Genomic DNA, 18,844 nt, shown 5'->3' on the forward strand with positions numbered 1-18,844 from the left:
GGCGGGGTATAAATAAAAATTTATTATTATTATTATTATTATTATTATTATTATTATTATAGCCAACAGCCTTTTGAAGCATCTTCAGAGGGATGATCAATGGAAGCTGCAAGGTGGGTGGCTGAATTTACAGCATCTGATCTACCAAATAAGCTGACAGTCATCTCCTACACTGTGAGCTTTCCAGCCTCAACAGGGTATATGGAGAGCATCTTCTCCACAATGGAAAGCAAATGGACCAATGTCTGGAACCAGTGCTCTGTGAAACTGATAAAAAGTGAGCTCCTGATTTCACTCGACGGTCACCTGTCCTGTGCTGACTTCCACTCAATTATTTTTAAGGACAAGCCACAAGGAGTGACAGAAACCTTCATGGGAAGGTTGAGTAGAGAGAGAGAAATATTGTTGGCTCAACACAGAGTGACTTACTGAACCTATCAACAGAAACAAAGATTTCTCTAATTATTATTTCCTTTAAATTTTGTTGGAATGTTTGCAGTTACCTTTACCTTTACCATCTGATTGGGATAGACACCATGTTATCGTAATGTTTGGCATTACAAAGCCAAGCTATGATGTGATATTATTATTTCCTTTCAGTATTGTCTGAATGTTTGCAGTGACCAATAGTTACCATCTGGTTGGGATAGACACCATGTTATCGTAATTACAATGTTATCACATTACAAAGGCAAGCTATAATGTGATGTGCAATATTTTTCTTACACTTGTAAGTTATAGTGCTTTTGTTATTTATTTTTTTAAATTGAAGAATGCCTTGTAAACCATGTATGTCAGGGGTCAGCGATTTTTTTTAGCAGGGGGCCGGTCCACTGTTCCTCAGACCTTGTGGGGGGCCGGACTATATTGGAGGGGGATGGATGGATTCCTATGCCCCACAAATAACCCAGAGATTAATTTTAAATAAAAGGACACATTCTACTCGTGTAAAAACATGCTGATTCCCAGACCGTCCGCAGGCCGGATTTAGAAGGCGATTGGGCCGGATCCGGCCCCCAGGCCTTAGTTTGCCTACCCATGATGTATGTCATTGTAATGGATTGCTTTGAACTCATTTCAGCACCAGGCAAAAAAACAATTTCAGTCCCCAATCCCACCCTCCATCCTGTTCTGTATTTTGCCAGAACAACAGTGGTAACCCTGTGCCCAGATCAGCAGGACAGGGAAGCTCTTGGCTCTTACTTCGGGGAAGATGGTTTTCTTCAAGAAGGGCTGTTCCTCCACCATATAAACATTTTATTTGTTTATAACAGTATTTGCACATTGCTTTCTCAGGGCAGGGTATGAGGCAAAAGAGAAAGGTGTGTCAGCATAAAATATAGTCACGTAAGCACTGAGATTCTTAATCATTTGCAGGATGAGAAACACCCAGGGTATATAAACAAAGAAAGTGAAATTGACTGTGTCTTTGGTGTGAGGGAGCCATGGCTGCTTCTAGGGGCCCCGTAAACAAGAAAACCCGTCTCCAAAGCAGGGAGCAGGGAGGAGGAATGGGGAGATATTGTGAGAAGCACCAGGAGTCCCTAAAACTCTTCTGTATGGAGGATGAAACTGTAGTCTGTCTGGTGTGTGACAAATCCAGGAAGCACAGAGATCATGAGGTGATTCCTGTGGATGAGGCTTTTGAGGACTACAAGGTAGGAAATCATTTTGGCCCTTGATAGAGAGCAGGGAAGTCTTCTTAATTATTCTTGGGAGGTTTTCTGTTATTCTTAGGTGCAGACTAAGGTAAAGCTAAAGCTGTTTACTTGGCTGTTTACATAGCACGCTACCTGAAAGGTACTATGCACTACAGACTGAGATTTACTAATCAGAAGTCTTGAGGTCTTGAGATATTTGCAGATGCAAGTTTTGGAAGTGACATCACAGGTGGCAAACACACTTCTGGAGTGTGCTACATGTACAACCAGTGTCTGTTTGACTGGTCGTGCAATGAGCAGAAAACAGTGAGCCTAAGTTATTGTGAAGCTGAACTCAATGCACTGTCATATTCACTTTTGGATTGTGAATGGTTGTTGTAACTGTTTGAGGACATGAGGGTTAATGTGAAATGTCCTATACAGGTTTATCAAGACAACAGGTCATGTTTGGCTTTGATAACTTCAGAGGGTTGCAAGCAAAGAACCAAGTAAAAAGGTAAAGGGATCCCTGACCATTAGGTCCAGTCGTGACCGACTCTGGGGTTGCGGCGCTCATCTTGCTTTATTGGCCGAGGGAGCTGGCGTACAGCTTCCAGGTCATGTGGCCAGCATGACTAAGCCGCTTCTGGCGAACCAGATCAGCACACGGAAATGCTGTTTACCTTCCCGCTTGGAGCGGTACCTATTTATCTACTTGCACGTTGTGCTTTCGAACTGCTAGGTTGGCAGGAGCTGGGAGTGAGCAACAGGAGCTCACCCCGATGTGGGGATTCGAACCGCCGACCTTCTGATCAGCAAGCCCTAGGCTCTGTGGTTTAACCCACAGAGCATGGCATTAATTGCCAGAATGCAATTTAAATGCTTGTTGATTAAATAGCCAAGGAGAAGCCTGAGGTTTTTTTGGAGGTGGGTGGTGTTGTGTATTGAGTAAAATGATTTTATATCTGCATTACTATTGTCTGTATGTGCTTTAGGGTAAAGTAACTGCCTTTTGGTTCCAGAAGGTACAGCTACTATTGGTTCATTTAAGCTGCTGTATTTGGATCCTCTGTCTTATTGGTTCCCTCCAAAAGGCAGCACTGTGATTGCCTGATATTGTTCCCTCAAAAATGTATCACTTTCTAGCTAGTTCCCTGTCCCTATAAATGTAGCCTTCTTGCCCTCAGAGTCAGTCCTGTTTTGCCCTGAATAAAGAACTGTTCTATTGAAGATGCATATCTGGACTTCTTAAGCCACGACACAACAGGTGGCATGAGTCTAATTTTCTCTCTCTCTGCCACAATGCCAAAGGGGCTTCCCTTGAAATGCAAGCAGCAGGGTCAGTAACTGTTGAGACCATGACAGGAAAAGAAATTATTAAATATTGGGGACCCATAGCCCCCAAACTATGTACATAATAAAAATGTTAATTCCACTTACACAATCTGCTGTCTAGTTTTTATAATTTTCAATTTTATACATTTCAATAATTTTACAATCATTTTAACATTTCAAAACTTGATTTCCTTCCCCCTTTTTCTGCGGTTCTTTAAATTTATTATTAATATTTTAATATTAATATTTTAATATTAATATTTCCTGCATATCCAAAGTAACTTAATTTTCTCATTTATTCATCTACTTTAAACATATACTCTTATAAAGCTGCAGGTTATTACAATAATTGTGCCAATGCTCTTATCTGTTTACAGTTTATTTGTAAATCTATATATATATATAAATGTAGAAGGTCCATGTTTGTACTTCCACACTTTTCTCCAAAACCGCTTGCCTGATCGGCCTCAAATTTGGCCACATCAGATGCGCATGTGGGAGTGTTTCTAATCCACTTATATCCACTTACACAGCTAGGACAGGTAGAAACCTGGATTTCTGTACAAAAAAGTGCACCCTCCAGTGGACAGCTAACATACAAAGGACAAAAATACTGCCACAATCCCGCCCACTCCCCATCCAGCCCCACCACCCCGGGAGCCAGCCTGCCCCGGAGACCAGGCCTCTGCCAGAGACCAGGCCACCCCAATAGTAGCCCGCTCTCCAGGGACCCCCGCCCGCCACGGACATCTTGTACCGTCCACGGAGCAGGCTGCTCCACAACCTGTACCTACCCCAGAGATTGCGCTGCCGTCAGGGAGCAAGCTGTCCTGAGACCACGCCGCTCGCCTTCCTGGCTGATCCACGGTCTGTGCCTGCTGTGGAGATCGCGGCACTGCCAGGGAGCAGACCGCTCTGACACCAAGCCGCTCCCCAGGGACCCCCCCCCCCCGCTCCAGAGATCGGCCTTGCCCAACGGGAGTGGGCGAATAGGGGGCAGGGATAGGTAAAGCCTTGCCTGGCTGGGGTGGGCTGGGTCGAAATACGGGGCAGGGATAGGTAAGGCCTGCCCTGGGTGGGGTGGGGGTCGAAATAGGAGACAGGGATAGGTAAGGCCTTCCCTGTCTGAGGTGCGGGTTCGAAAGAGGGGGCAGGGATAGGTAAGGACTTCCCTGGGTGGGGTGGGGGGACCAGAATAGGGGAAAGGAATAGATAACCCTTCCCTGGGTGGGGTGAGGGGGGCGGAATAGGGGGCAGAGATAGGTAAGACCTTGCCTGGGTGGGGTGGGGTGGGGGCGAATACGAAACAGAGGGGACAAGGATAGGTAAGGACTTCCCTGGGTGGGGTGGGGGGACCGGAATAGGGGACCGGAATAGATAACCTTTCCGTATGTGGGGTCAGGGGGGCGGAATAGGGGACAGTGATAAGTAATGGATCGCTACAGGGGGGGGGAGGCAAAGGGATGCACATATGTAAACATAACACATGAAAAACAGGGGGATTATGATGGTCAGGGGAGTCTGAAGGGGGCTCTGACCCTCCATTTAACAAACTGAGCCACAGCAACGCGTGGCAGGGCCAGCCAGTATTCAATAAACCATTTCCATTCTGTTACAAAAAGTTTGTTATCTTGATTTTTTATTTTTGCCATTTCTGTATGTTCCATAAGTTTTTGTATCCATTCTTTTTTTGCTGGGACTTCTTCTTTCCTGGCTTGTTTGTGCTTAGGCTGTGTACAGACTCTTGTTTACGCAGCACCCAGTGTGCTTCCACCATTGGTTTCGGAAGCTGTGCACACGTGACAGAAGCTCTAACCCATTGGGACCATGACAGGGAAAGAATGGGTTAACCCTTGGGTACCTTCTCCCCACCCCTCAAGGCTGCTACAATTGTTGACCTCCAGGACAAACTCATATTGCCAGTGCCTCCTGTGGCTACAGAAAGCTGTAACTCGTAACTGCTGCCTCCCATGTTGTTTTTGCTGTGTTAGCAGCACTGACGTGACCTCTCCAGAACACAAGCGTGGGTTGTGTTTGTGTGAAGGTCCTGGGCTAAAGGAAAGCAGTGCAATACTTTTGGCACCAGGTGGGCTGCAGAAGTTGCTGGAAGGAGGCGTAAAAGGCGCCATCCAATCGCCTTAAGGGACTGTGGATTTTATTTAGGGTTTACTCTTTAGCCTTTTCTTTTCCCGAATGCGTCCTGCAAAGTGGCAGGCACGGATTTTTGCTCAGGGTCTATCCCCAAAGCCTTTCTCACAAATGAGTATAGCTGCAAAGCAGTGGAGGTTTAGGATCAGAGTTTTCCTTCTCCTGGATGGGCTATTTTCCCTGGTTGGTGAGCAAGGCTGCTGTGTAAATAATAAAAAATACTACACACATTAATTCCATATAAACAACCTCATGTTTACTTTGGGCTTAGGCTGTGTACAGACGCCTCCACTGCTGCTTTGGCAATATATCATGTATTTACCCTGTATCTATAGTGCTGCGTTAAACATGTCACTCCAAGACGGAGAGACAATATGCTTCTGCCCTCTGTATTGTTAATCTTGGCCCTGCTAGGCCCACATACAGACCACACCCAGAAGTTTGGATAGTTTTTATGAGCACAGTAGAGCAGTTTCTCGGAACCGTGGGATGGAAAGCCAGCTGGACAGGTCCCAGCTGGAGCGTCTCCCTTCTCAGACTTGCTGCCATGGGCGTACCCAGTGCGGGGCAGGGGGGCAGCTGCCCCCCTAGAAGCAGGGCTGGCGCAGCCATGGGCGAGAGCGGAGCTGCTGGCGGGGCTGGTGGGCAGAGGCGGAGGCGGAGCACAGCCCGGCAGAGCGCGAGTTTGGCATTCCCGCCCACCACGCTGCGCCCTCCCTCCAGCTCCCCATTGCGCCCTCCAGCAAGGCCAAGCAGAGCGGGGAACCAGAGAGCACGACATGAATGTGTGGCAATGAAATTTAGCTTGCCTAGAACACATCTGTACAGTAACATCAGAGAATGCTTCACCAGTATCATCTAACTGGAAACCTGTTACCATGGTGTCTCCACAGGATTTGCATCAACCAAGTTAAGTCTGGTCAATACATCAGCAATTTTCTGTGATGGTCAGCTGGCCAATCAGCTGCGGGCAGGGGGTAGGGTGAAGGCAAGGCAAGGCAAAGCCTAATCTATTCAGCCTAGTCTCATTTTATTCACAAAGGGCAACTTTCCAGGATCCAGGAAGCCCATCGGAGGGTAGGGCAGTAGGGTGGTTCATAAAAAAAACTTTTTAAAAAGCAATGCCTGCTCCAAAGGTCTTATGTTATTAAACTAGGGATGATATAGCTATATCTGAAATTTCATGCATATCAGTTAATATCTTGACCCTGCTCCACTGAATTGAAATTTCCGCCTTCACGACATAGGAAAACGCCCAAGTAAACAGCTATTTTTGTGGAGAAGGGCCAAGATATTAACTGATATGCATGAAATTTCATATATAGCTATATAATCCCTAGTGTAGTAAGATAAGACCTTTGGAGCAGTCTTTTTTTTTTTTTAAAAAAAAGGTTTTCTATGAACTGCCCTAGTAGGGCAGTAATTTTTCCTTGACAATTTGTCACCCTCCTCCATGATGGCACCCGGGGCGGACTGCCCCCACTCCCTTCGTACGCCCCTGTGTCCCCCCCTCCATACAGTATGGCACCAGGTAGTGGGAGAAACATACATGGTCTGGTTGTGGGGTGGGGGCTTGCACAGTAAGGTCTTAGACAGGGTGGCGGCCCAGGTGATCTCCCAGCTCAATTGGCAAAGGACTCATGGACTCTGAGTAGCATTTGCAAAGGCTAGGGTGGAGGTACACACTTTTAAATGAGAACTAATAACTGACTCTCCTCTCTTCTGTGCTATTATGATTAAAGCAAAATCCTGATTCAGCTTCCAGATAATTTTTTAATGCTTCTAAAGTTCTTTATTAAAAACAAAAATCAGCACAAAGAAACTTCTGTGCAAGTTAATAATATTGAAAAGTAAAATAAATAATAATTAAATGAAACTCTTCATTAAAGCCTTGATTTTAATATTTTGAGCTAAAAGCCTAGAAACTCATAGAGATGTCAAAAACTCACAATTATCAGGTAAAAAGCTTAAGAGCAGCGAGGCACCAGGCAGTAGAAGGGAGCATAACAGCCAACAAAATTATCTCTGTGTGTGTCTGTCTCAATCACGATCTGAACTTTTGTTTTCTCTTTAGGAAAAGATCAATAGCTACCTGCAGAATCTTAGGAAGGAAAGAAAGAAAATTCTGTCCTATGAAGCAGAACTGGAAAAGGAAAGCCGAGACCTCCTTGTAAGTGTCAATACTGTTCCTTGGAAGGGAACAAGTGCTTGACGAATCAGGTCAGGGCTGAATAGAAATGGGGAAATCTGTTTCTTTCTGTTCATCTCAGTTTCATACATTTCCATCTCAAAGTCATTTCTCCCAATTTTGCCCTTGAATCCAAACTGAACTGAATCTTATTCCCATGTGGCAGCTCAGATCCACAGAAGATAAGCTAGTTGCAACATTCTGATTTGTTATACAGACTGTTGCAGAAATATTTATCTAAATGTGCACTATTTTATATCTATAGGAAATTCAAATTGACTCAAGGTATTAAAGCAGGGGTCAGCAAACTTTTCCAGCAGGGGGCCAGTCCACTGTCCCTCAGACCTTGTGGGGGGGCCGGACTATTTTTTGGGGACGACGACGAACAAATTCCTATTCCCCACAAATTGTTAGCAAACCAGGCCTCCAAAGCTGCATTGTATGTGTGATTCACATGTCTGTGAGGAGCGTGAGAAGGGAAGACAGGCTTATCTTTCTTCCGGTATGAGACTGTAAAATTGTACTTTCACTTTTACACTGCGGATTCTTCTGCTCTGGGAGCTGAGAGAGAGCACCATGATTGCTTGTCTGTATATTCTGTAAATAAATTAGTAGTTTAGTCTAGAACTACAATGTCTCTAACTTCTTGTTGTGTTAAGCCAGAAGGATAGTGTGCTTACGCCAGCTGGTGTAGGTCGCTGGGAGCGCCCTGGAGAAGAAGGGGATGCCTTTTCCAGATCTACACTCACCGGAGTACGTCCAGAGGAATGGGGGCTGCAGGCACCCCAGGGCGTTTTCTCCCAACACAAATAACCCAGAGATGCATTCTAAATAAAAGCATACATTCTACTCATGTAAACCCACAAATAACGCAGAGGTGCATTTTAAATAAAAGGACACATTCTACTCATGTAAAAACACGCTGATTCCCGGACTGTCCATGGGCTGGATTTAGAAGGCGATTGGGCCGGATCCGGCCCCCAGGCCTTTGTTTGCCCACCCATGTATTAAAGTAAACAGAGGACTGCAGAGGGTGAGCAGGCCAGCTCTGCCCTGCTTCTCTTTTTCTGTTGATCTGCTGCTCTTGAAAGTGTGAGGTGAGGACTCTTTTATGTCTATGGAGGCTTTCTGAACATCTTAGAAACTAATTATGCTGCGTCCAAAAATGTACAGGCAACCTCCATGGATAGAAAAAAAAAATCTCCTGGCTGCCACCTTCCACAAGATGGAAGCAGGGCTTTTTTTCCAGCTGGAACTCGCCAGATCTCAGTTCCAGCATCTCTCAAGCAGGCGCCATTGCCATTGTAATAGTAATAATAGTAATAGTATTTAGAACAAGGGAGGTGAGTTCCGGCACCTCTTTTTCTAGAAAAATAGCACTAGTCACGGAAGGCAAGAGAAATGGCAACAGAGAAGGCAGAGCCAATGTGTTCATGCCTGCTGCCTCCCTGCCATGATTACTTTAAAGTCTGAAGAAGAGAGCTTCCTTAGCCACTGAGGGCTCGCCCACACCTCCACTTGTTCTGAGCCTTGCTCCTTTGCCAGGGAAAACCCACTGTTTAGTTCTCAGTCAGAACTAATGTCAATCCGGAGAAAACCCAAATTGCCTGTGCAATTCCCATAACTCTCCTCCTGGTGTTGCAAAGACTGACCACATTCCATACTCCAGTCTCCTTGTTTCCTCTTTCTATCTGCTTCTTGCCAGAAATGTACAACAACTGAGATGCAGAAGGCAGAGGAGAAGTTTAGAGAACTGCACCAATTTCTGCTGAATCAGATCGAAGAGGTGGAGAAGGAGATTGCAGGGAGAAGGGATGAGCAGCTGGCCAAACTCTCCAGGCAACTCTCCTCTCTTGACAGCATCATCCAGGAGATGGAGGAAAAGAGTCAGCAGCCAGCGAGTGAACTCCTGCAGGTAAGATGGTGGCAGGAATAGCCCCAGGCTCCACTTCAGGAAGAGGCTGCCTTGAAATCTGAAAGGCAGGTTGTGTGAGAAGGAGAATGATAAATGGTTCCTGGCTTAGTGTTAGGGGTGAGTATGTATGAAAATATCCGAGAAAAACTACCCAATAGTTCAACTTATGTGTACTATGACAAGTGAACCGGGAAGGGGTGGGATACCACAATATTTTTGTGCAGCAAATTGGATGAAATTTAAGAAGTTATGGCCCAAAACTATCAATGGTGGAAAAAATTATTAACTTTGCACTTAAAGGTGAATCCACCAAATGGGCACTTTATAAATCAATATGCAAACGGAATCACAGCCATCTGTCAACATTTGCACTTCTCTGAAATTTCCAAACAGTTCTCCAATAATGCTTACCAAAAACTCATACAAGATCATAAAGCAAAACTAACATTAAAAAAAAAATCATTATATTACAGAAAATTGCTTTGCAAAATGTGTTTCAGGGAAAATTGGATATAAAAATACCTATATTAGGAGAACTTCACACTAAAAGGCTGGTGAATTTCCAGGACTTTTTTAAAATTGCAGACTGATGTGGAAATGTGTAGAACAGAACATGGGGAAATGAAAAATCTGAAAGATTCCAAAATTGGTTGACTAGGTTCTCCCTACCAAGAACATTTGTGTGTGCTGGGTGATTGACACCAGACAGCCAGAGTCCCTCCATTTCAGGGTCTGAAGAGGCTTCCTAGTGTGGCCTGTGTTGTGCATTGGATTCTATTCTCATTTTCCCTCTAGGATGTGAGAAGCAGCTTGCAGAGGTGAGTGGATCCAGCTCATTTCCATTAGCATCAGTACTTAAAACCTGGCCCTCCAAGCTTCTGACGGAAAGACTTTAGGACTCCACACTCTGCGTAATTTCACCCACAATTAGGACCTTCCTTTTGAACTTGTGGCACCCCTATTCTCATTCCAAGGATGAAGACCGAAACACTGCTTCCTCCCTCCCCCTCCCATCATACATGCTATACTTAAAGCTATTTTGTTGAAGTCTGTTGTGGGTGAGACAGAACAGTATTGAACAGTATTAGTAGCTTCAAGACACATCAGGGTGTATGTGGGTGAGGGTCCTGGCCCCTCCATTTCTTCTCTGTTGTCCCTTGATTCCTCTCCGCATCCTTTCTTGGATATATTGATTTGATTGTACACCTGTGGAAGATCTGCTTCATGCTCTGAGAGCATCTGGTTCCAGAGCAGAGGTTATCTAAGGCAGGACACCAGCAACCTCCAGAAACAAATATTCTGACCTAACTCAAGTGTTGCTAAAATAAAGCTGCTATACTTCCAAGCAACAGGATAAAGTTACTTTCTTTGCAGCAACCAGTGCCTTTGTAGTTCCCTTCAAGATTTGTCAGTTCCGTTACTGCAGAAAACCCTCATGTACCACTCAGGTTCAGATTAGAGGTTACTAAAGCATCCATCCTGTTCTTTCTACCATTTTCTTCCTCCTTTTACCTTTTTTTCTTTTCCTTTACTAGGAATTAGAGCAGGCTTCCTCAAACTCAGCCCTCCAGATGTTTTTGGCCTACAACTCCCATGATCCCTAGCTAGCAGGACCAGTGGTCAGGGATTATGGGAATTGTAGTCTCAAAACATCTGGAGGGCCGAGTTTGAGGAAACCTGATTTAGAGATTTGAAAGGTTAACATTTTTCCTCATCAGGTGTGAGAGGACAGAGAGACCGGAGAATCCACTGGCTTTTACTCCAGAGCTGAAGGAGAAGGCCTCCAGATTCCGTGATATGAATCTCCGTCTGGAGAAAGTCATGAAGGAATTCAAAGGTAATGACAAATGGCTGCAAGGATTTTATGCTGAGCATTACATTAGTCTAACACAGAACGTGTTAGGCTCTTACTGTATTTCGCTTTTGCTGCAGACAGGAGTGGCACCATCACACCTCTCCCCCTTGGTGGTCCAGCCATCAATTAATTCCCCCCAGAATGTCCCATGTACACTGGCACGCTGCAGCATTAGAAATGGTGGCTGCCACAAATAAAGCAAATCCATACCAGACTCTATAGTAAAGTCTGTTTTTTTTCTCCAATCTTATTCGGGGGGCGGGGTATTGTTTTGCTGTTTTGCTTTACTTATTTTCAAGTTTTTATCTTGTATCTTACTTTGTGTACTGCCCTGAGATCTTATGATGAGGAGCAGTATATAAATCTAAGAAATAAACAATAAAAGAATAATGTGCATCTGTTTACAATTCCCTTTGCACGAGAGCTCTGGAATCCTTCTTCAGCAAGCTTCGTTTCTCATTTCGTTTAACCATTCTGGCTTTAATTATTTCCCCCACCACTTTACTTGGTGCAGATATTAAGGCTGCGTCCATTAATAGACCATCAGATTTAATGTTGAATATTTTTATTCTGCTTTTTAAAAGTCTTGTTTACCATTGCTGAGTTTTACAGTTTTCTTTAACTGGTTTTTCCTACGTTCTTAATTGTTTGTTCTACTGATTAATCTTTTACTTGAAATAAGGATAGAACAGGTGCTGTGTTACTAGGTGATACTTTTCTAACAAAATTAATTTCAGTTAGAGCAGTGTAGTGCTTAAACTTGATATCTTTTTTCTTTCTCAGATGCTATGTTATTCAGACAACAGCTTCAGAAAGGTAAATTTCCAATGGTGACCCAAATTCACAGGAGGGGTGGGGATTGGCATTTCATTGGGGTTGTACAATCTTTTCTGCAGACTTTGGAACCCTTAATAAGTTATTAGCATTAAAATGGCATTTATGTTCTTCATATGTATTGGCAAATCCCAATTTTTGCAGGTGTCGTGTTCCAGTTTAAAACACACACAAACCTGCCCCATTACATGCCAGTTTCTGTCTCCTAGCTGATTTTGCCTCTCTTTTCTTCATCTTCCCCCAACAGCAAATGTCACTCTGGATCCAGACACAGCCCACCCCTGCCTCATCTTGTCCAAGGATCGGAAAAGCGTGAGATTGGCAGACATAAAGCAAGATGTGCCCGATAATCCTGAGAGATTCAACAACCGGCATTGTGTGCTGGGTCGTGAGGAATTCACAGCAGGCAGACATTTCTGGGAGGTCACTGTGGGAAGTGAGGGAGAATGGGCTGTGGGGATCGCCAGGAAGTCTATGGGGAGAAAGGGCCGCTTTCCCTTCAGTCCTGAGGGAGGGCTCTGGGCTCTGGATAAGATGAGAAATGGGTACTGGGCCTGCACTTCCCCTGAATACTCTCCTCTGTCCCTGAGGGAGAAGCCCAAGAGGATCCGGGTGACTCTGGACTATGAAGGGGGATGTGTGTCTTTTTCTGATGCTGACTCAGGAGCCGAACTCTACACGTTCTCAGGAGCCTCGTTCTCTGGAGAGACCCTCCTCCCTTTCTTTCGTCTGTGGGGAAATGAAACCCACCTCAGGATCTCCTGAGGAGACTAAATCTGCCTCTCAGGCCCAGCAGGAGTTTCTATCCAGAAAAAAATGGCTGAGATAAAACCCAACAGTTTTACCTCAGTTGCACTTTGGGCAGCTTTTTAAGGGCCTTGTGAGAGGATTACTCTACCATCAGCAGAAATAACAAAACAGACAAAAATGGGTGCCTTTTTCTGCTTTTTATTTCCTTTTTCCATAATTTTCTTTGCAGATTATTCCTTAGAGACGGTAACACTTTTAACACTCTCAATATATAACTGAGTTCCTCAAAAGGGCTCAGCCTCCATCATCGGGTTTCATTTTGCCACCTTCCTTTCCCCACAAGACCCCCAGCAGCTGTTAAAATACAAACATTCATGGATTACTAGAAATTAACCCCTGAATAGAATAGAATAGAATAGAATAGTGATTTATTCGCCAAGTACCGGTACTTACATACTTGGAATTTGCTTTGGCTAATTTTACAATGTAAACATACTTTATACAAAATATCTGTTAAATATCTGTGTGAGGATCGGAGTGTGCAAAACACTATTTAAAGCAAAGAGGAGCCACTCCGACTGCGCCTGGAGCTTTTGCCTTCTGTCCCTGTAGTGACTTCAGAACAGGTTGAGGTGGTTGTTGGTGCCTCTGGCGCCGAGTGAATTGCTCTATTTGATAATGCTTGGCTTTGCTATAAAATGGATTCTGGTCGTTTGCCAATTTTTGACTCTCTGGAGCAGAAGAATATGTTCTCTTATATTCAGTAAAAGATGATGTTCTCTTCAGAAATGTTCTGTAAATTCTTCCAAAGAGTAGCCGAGACATGTTTGAGAATTGAGTCCGAATCATAGGTTCGTTTTGCCACTATAATCTCCTTCGTCAGTGCGTTCCTAGCTTGGTTGTACAAATTTCTGTCTCCTTTCCTCGAACCCTCCTCTTTAGCATATCGGAGTTTCCATGAGTTTCCTTGATTAATAAGGTGCAGATCATTCATTTTATTGTCAAGTGTGTGAAGATTTGAGAGGTATATAGATGGTGAAGCCGATCTCATTCCTCACCTTTGTAGCTTAATCAAAGCGCTAGCATTTTTACCCACCTCTGGAGGGAAAGCTCCTTGCTGTGTAGACCTCAGACCAGAAGAAAACACAAATAATGTCTGTGCGGCACCAACTTCAAGCTTCCTGTGCAAATGCAGCCTCACCATGTCCCCTGTTCCTCAGAGATTAATCTCGCTGGATTCAGTGGGGCTTCTGAACAACTAAATTTATTTACAGCTGCTGCATTAATCTTCTATAAATGTTGGATTCTGTATATCAGAGGCAGCCAACACAATGTCCTCTGGATGGTGTTGGGCTCCCATTAGCCTCACCCAGCAAGGCCAACTAGTCAGAGATGATGGGAGTTATAGTCCAGTGACTTTTGGAAGGAACCAGGTTGGCTCTGTCTGCCCTATATAATTCCCACTGAGCTTTCCCTCTGATCCCAAGCCCCACCCTGGTTATGGGATGCTCCCCCCAAAGAGGGCCTTTTCACTACCAGGTAGATCTTTGTTTTCTCCGAGGCTTTTAAAGGCTATCATTGAATGCTGTTTAATTCTCAGAACTATTTTGTTTTCACTTTTGCCAGTTTTTAGGGCTGCATTTATGGTTCAAGATATTATGCTGATTTTTATGGTTTTTTGTGCCGATACAGATTTTATGCTGATTGCTTTTAATAAATTGCATTTGTTTTTAAATCTGTGAACTGACCAGAGCATGTGGTTAATTAGGAGGTATAGGAATGAAGTGAAATAAAAATAAAAATGAAGTGAAATAAAAGCTCCAAAACTCCCTCCCAGGCTGTCAAGGGGCTCCCTCGATTGCTGCTGTTTTGCAGGAGTATTCAGCAAGATGTCATTGACGCAATAATAGTGCATTATTGCTGGATTTATATGGGACAATCCACATATCATTCTGCTTTAGGGGTTATTCTGCAATTCTTCCCCAATGTTAATGGTTCATTGTCATATGAAGGGGCTCCCATGTCTTTTCTGTGAAGCGGCCTAAGATTTCTGGGTATAGGGCGGTATATAAATTCACTGTGCTCTGGTCCATGGGGTCACGAAGAGTCAGACACGACAAAACGACTAAACAACAACAATAAATTCAAATAAATAATAATAATGGAACAAAAGCACTCTGGACTGATAAGAAATGAAGCAATTATGAGTGCTGCACTGACAACCAGATCCCCTCTTTCCCCGCTAGACCTCTGGGCCAGGAAGCCGAACTGTCCCCTTCAGTCAGGCACACGACCCAGAAAGGGAGCTAGATTTGAGGATGGCAGGATGTGGGCAGCGGGGCTTGAATGGAAATACAGTAGTGTCAGTACTTAATACCCTAACCTAACCTCTGGTTTGACAGTCAAAATAAGAAAGCAGGTTATGTACTGGTTGTAGGTGAAAGACCACAATTGGATCACATCTCTCACTATCCCTGACCACTGGGGGTGATGGAGTTGGAGTCCAGGAACTCAATCATACACCCCATACAGTACTCCAAAACACCGCTTGAGGCTGGGGCAAAATGGGAGTTTTGGAAAGAAGGGCTTTAGGGCTCATTTTTAAGTCAGACTTGCAGTTCCTCACAGGCTGCTACTCATTTCTGAGGAGGAACAGATGTCCCTTAGGACAATGTTAGGATGAGGGCAAAATAGGCCCGCAGCCCTGGCAGTGGATGGTCCAGTCCTGCGTGTGTGGAATCAACAGGAACCATGTGGTTAGGGCGTGTCATTTAAGGACGGAAATTTTTCTTTTTGCGAATTTGCTCAATGAGGGATTCTAAAAATATGTTATTGCACACGAGGAATCCAAATCTGCAATTATTTTTATGATTGTGATTGATGATTAGCTTGGTAAATTGAGATTTGTTTGAAATACACTTTAAAAAGGCCAAAAACTCGCACTTGGAAGCGAGGTTAAAGTTTTAAATCATTTTATACAAGCGAAAATATAAAGAAATTTTGTTTCCAGCTGTAACAACATATCATTACTTTATCTTATAACATCTTATTATAGTAAGAAAAAAAGAATAACATTAATTAGAATTAATAACAAGTTTCATCAAGTCCTGTTTTGATTCATTTATTGACAAAAGCCGACGACGTGCTTCTTGGCCTCTGATGTAGCCCTCCCATTTTTTCTGTGTATACACTTTTCCTGCAGCCTCCGTGACTTGTTCCACACATCTTTCAATCCCTTGACCATGACAAGGCCATTGAGGAACTTTATTTCTGTCAAGGTCATTTTGCGTGTTGCTCTGCAGTTCATGTAAACTAAATCATTTACGTGTGTTCATTAACACTGTAACTCTGAAATCAATATAACAAAATGAAAACTGACAAAGAAATAGTTTAAAACTCAGAACTTTAACAGTGTGGAAGAACAAGAAAGCTTTTGCTTATTACCCCAAAGTGAGCCTCCCTGAAAAGAGCTCCACAGGCAGGTCAATGTTGCTCGTTCTTCCCTGCCAACCTCCGCAGCCTGCTTTGCTCCCCCTCCAATGCCCCCCTCCCAGCCTTTTAGAGGAGGAAAACCAGGGGGAAATCCCCCCCCCTGTTTTTGGCCTCTAAAAACCAGGTGCGTGTTATGGTCTGAAAAATACAGTACACAGCAGAGCTAAAGTTCTCATGTCCAATCAGTCACTTTCAGATCCTGGGAGTGGTGTCCTTCGGGAACGCCTCCAACAAAGCATCTTGGGAACTCCTAATCTCCTCTCTTCCTTACGTTTCTGACCCCTGCGCTGTTTCGGAGATGGGGCTACCACTTTCCCCTCCCCTCCTGAGCTACTGAGTCGCCGCTCCTGCTCTCTAGCGTCCAAGACCCCTTCCGCCACCATACTGAGTGCTTGCCTGTCTCTACTGCATGACGTTGCAGGACTTCCCTGATGCTGCTCGGACCCCTCAACATCTCAGAGCCCTTGCACCATTCCGCTGGGCTATCTGCTGGCTCCTGGTGGTCCCCTGACACGTGTGATTGGCACATGTGTGACCACTGACATGCATGCAGTTTTCAGCACTGAAAAGGGGATGGAATGGGGGCGGAGCAGACTTACACACATCCCACTGATGAACATGGGGACGAAGAACGCAACTCCCACACAAACAGGGAGTTGCTTGTATACAACCATGAAAGGTGGCAGAGTCTAGAGGCAGCATAGAGTGCATTGTACCACTGCCGACTGTGGCAAGGAAAAAACATTTTTCAGAATGTTCCTCCATGTTAAAAAGGCCCTGCACATAAAAACCTAGTGCATCAGGGAGCAAGCTGGGCTAGAACCATTCTTCCTGATGTGCTAGATTTTTACTTGCCCAGGGGGTTCTCATTTAAAAGAATTAAAAATGAATCTGGAAAATTAAAAATTTTCTTCTTGCACCTTCAGTTTGAAAAGGTGCAGGCCAGTCTCTCACCACACCCATCTATGTGCATAAGGCAGGCTATGCACTCGGGACCACTAATCACTGCTCCTGTGCTGCGTATGTGGTTTAAAAAAAACACTTCCCAGAAAGCTCTCCCATCCACGAAAAACGTTCAGCAATTCGTCAACCCATGTGGAATCTAGACGCTTGCCACAGTTATGAAACACTTCTGTGTTCTCTCTCTCTGTATTGGTGGTGGCTTGTTTCCACTGGCATTACTGAGGCGGAAGGTAGGGAGCCCAACAGTAGGTGGAACCAGAGAGCCAATGACAGGCAGATCCAACTGATGCTAGTCCCCACCCCCCTCCGGCCGCCTTCCTTCCTGCTGAGCTCTACAAGAGACATCCTAAGACTATGGGAGAAGCCAACCAGCTGGCCACTCCCCAGATTGGTGGCAAGTTGAGGGCAGGTGAGGTAGGCACTGGCTGAGGGTAAACCAAAGTTGGATCACCTCTTCTGCCAACTCTTACACCAGGAGAACCTACACTGAAGTGTGCTTTGCCCGCACTCGGCACAGTGATAGGGCTTCTCTTCCATGTGGGTCCTCCAGTGCCTGATGAGGTTGGACTTCCAGATGAAGCTCTTCCCGCACACGGAGCACACGGAGCACCGGCAGGGTTTCTCCCCGGAGTGGGCTCTCTGGTGCGCCTTCAGGAAAGCTCGCTGCTGGAAGCACTTCACGCAGTCCGAATCGCACCGGTGCAGCTTCTCTCCCTGGTGGTGGTTCTTGTGCGTCAGGAGGTCGATCCAATGAGAGAAAGGTTTCTTGCAATCCGGACACTTGTAGATCCTCTCACCAATGTGGACCCTCTCGTGGGCAACCAAGTCCAAACTATCGCCAAAAGACTTCCCACAAAAGGAGCACTTATACACTTTCTCCGCTTCCGGTGGCATTTTCCGGTCTTCTGGAAGAGGAGCATTCCGATGGAGGCTGATCCCATTCTCTTGGCCTCCCTTCCTCCTCTCAGTGCTCAGGAGGTTCTCAGGGAAGGTCCTCCTGGGTACATTTTTAGCACCTATATTCTCTATTTTGAGACCCCAAAAACATTCCCCCATGGCAATTTCCAGGGGTGTCCTACTGTGGCTCATTTGCTTAGGTGTTCCTTGCCAAAAGGTCACATCAGACTTGAGCGCTCCGTTGCTGTTTCCTGAAACAAACCAGAGAAATGACATGAGAAGGAGCAAGTGGGAAGGAGCCTTCAATTTTTGAAAAAATAATAATAATTAAAACTAGTGTTCAGCTGATCAGTTGGTTAGGTCAGGGGTAAGGAAACTGTGGTCCTTACTTGTAGTAAGGTTAAAAAGCTTGCTGGGAAATGATATACAATGAATTGAAAAGGATGTTTAAAATAACGTTTGGGGGGGGGAACCAGAAGCTTTTCTTTTGGGAATCATAGGGACAGAACTACCTAAATTGTATACCTCCATAATTAAGTCAGCCTGTAACAGTATTTATCTTAGATCCAAATCTACGTAAGATGCATTAACAACAGCACCTGTCAACCAAGGGACAAGACATCCTTACCCAGAAACATTACATTTGCATAATTTTCCAGCATCACTTCCTTGTAGAGAGTTCTCTGGCAGGGGCCCAGGAGATCCCACTCCCCCTTGCTGAAATACACGGCCACCTCCTCAAAGGACACCAGCTGCTGAAAGGAAAAGATAGATTCTAATGTAGATAAAATAATAAACATATACATAAACATCTGACATATATAAAC

At 44.7% G+C, this 18,844-nt stretch overlaps 2 protein-coding genes across 2 annotated transcripts in view; one reads left to right on the plus strand and one right to left on the minus strand.

Moving 5' to 3' along the window:
- Window positions 1-1,442: 1,442 nt before the first annotated feature.
- LOC118081318 (E3 ubiquitin-protein ligase TRIM7-like) lies at window positions 1,443-17,686 on the plus strand. Its single transcript, XM_035107786.2, has 7 exons — window positions 1,443-1,658; window positions 7,198-7,293; window positions 9,017-9,226; window positions 10,022-10,044; window positions 10,945-11,063; window positions 11,865-11,897; window positions 12,163-17,686. Exons 1-7 carry the CDS (start codon window positions 1,446-1,448, stop codon window positions 12,678-12,680), a joined length of 1,212 nt encoding a protein of 403 aa, XP_034963677.1. The 5' UTR covers window positions 1,443-1,445; the 3' UTR covers window positions 12,681-17,686.
- A 517-nt stretch (window positions 17,687-18,203) lies between these two features.
- The window catches only part of LOC118080247 (zinc finger protein 250), a 33,903-nt gene continuing 33,262 nt past the window's right edge, over window positions 18,204-18,844 (minus strand). The window contains exon 14 of the mRNA XM_060270000.1: window positions 18,204-18,268. Coding sequence (XP_060125983.1) covers window positions 18,267-18,268 — 2 coding nt within the window. The 3' untranslated portion in view covers window positions 18,204-18,266. The remainder of the gene's footprint in view (window positions 18,269-18,844) is intronic.

This window comes from Zootoca vivipara, chromosome 2, assembly GCF_963506605.1.
Source record: "Zootoca vivipara chromosome 2, rZooViv1.1, whole genome shotgun sequence".
NCBI lineage: Eukaryota > Metazoa > Chordata > Lepidosauria > Squamata > Lacertidae > Zootoca > Zootoca vivipara.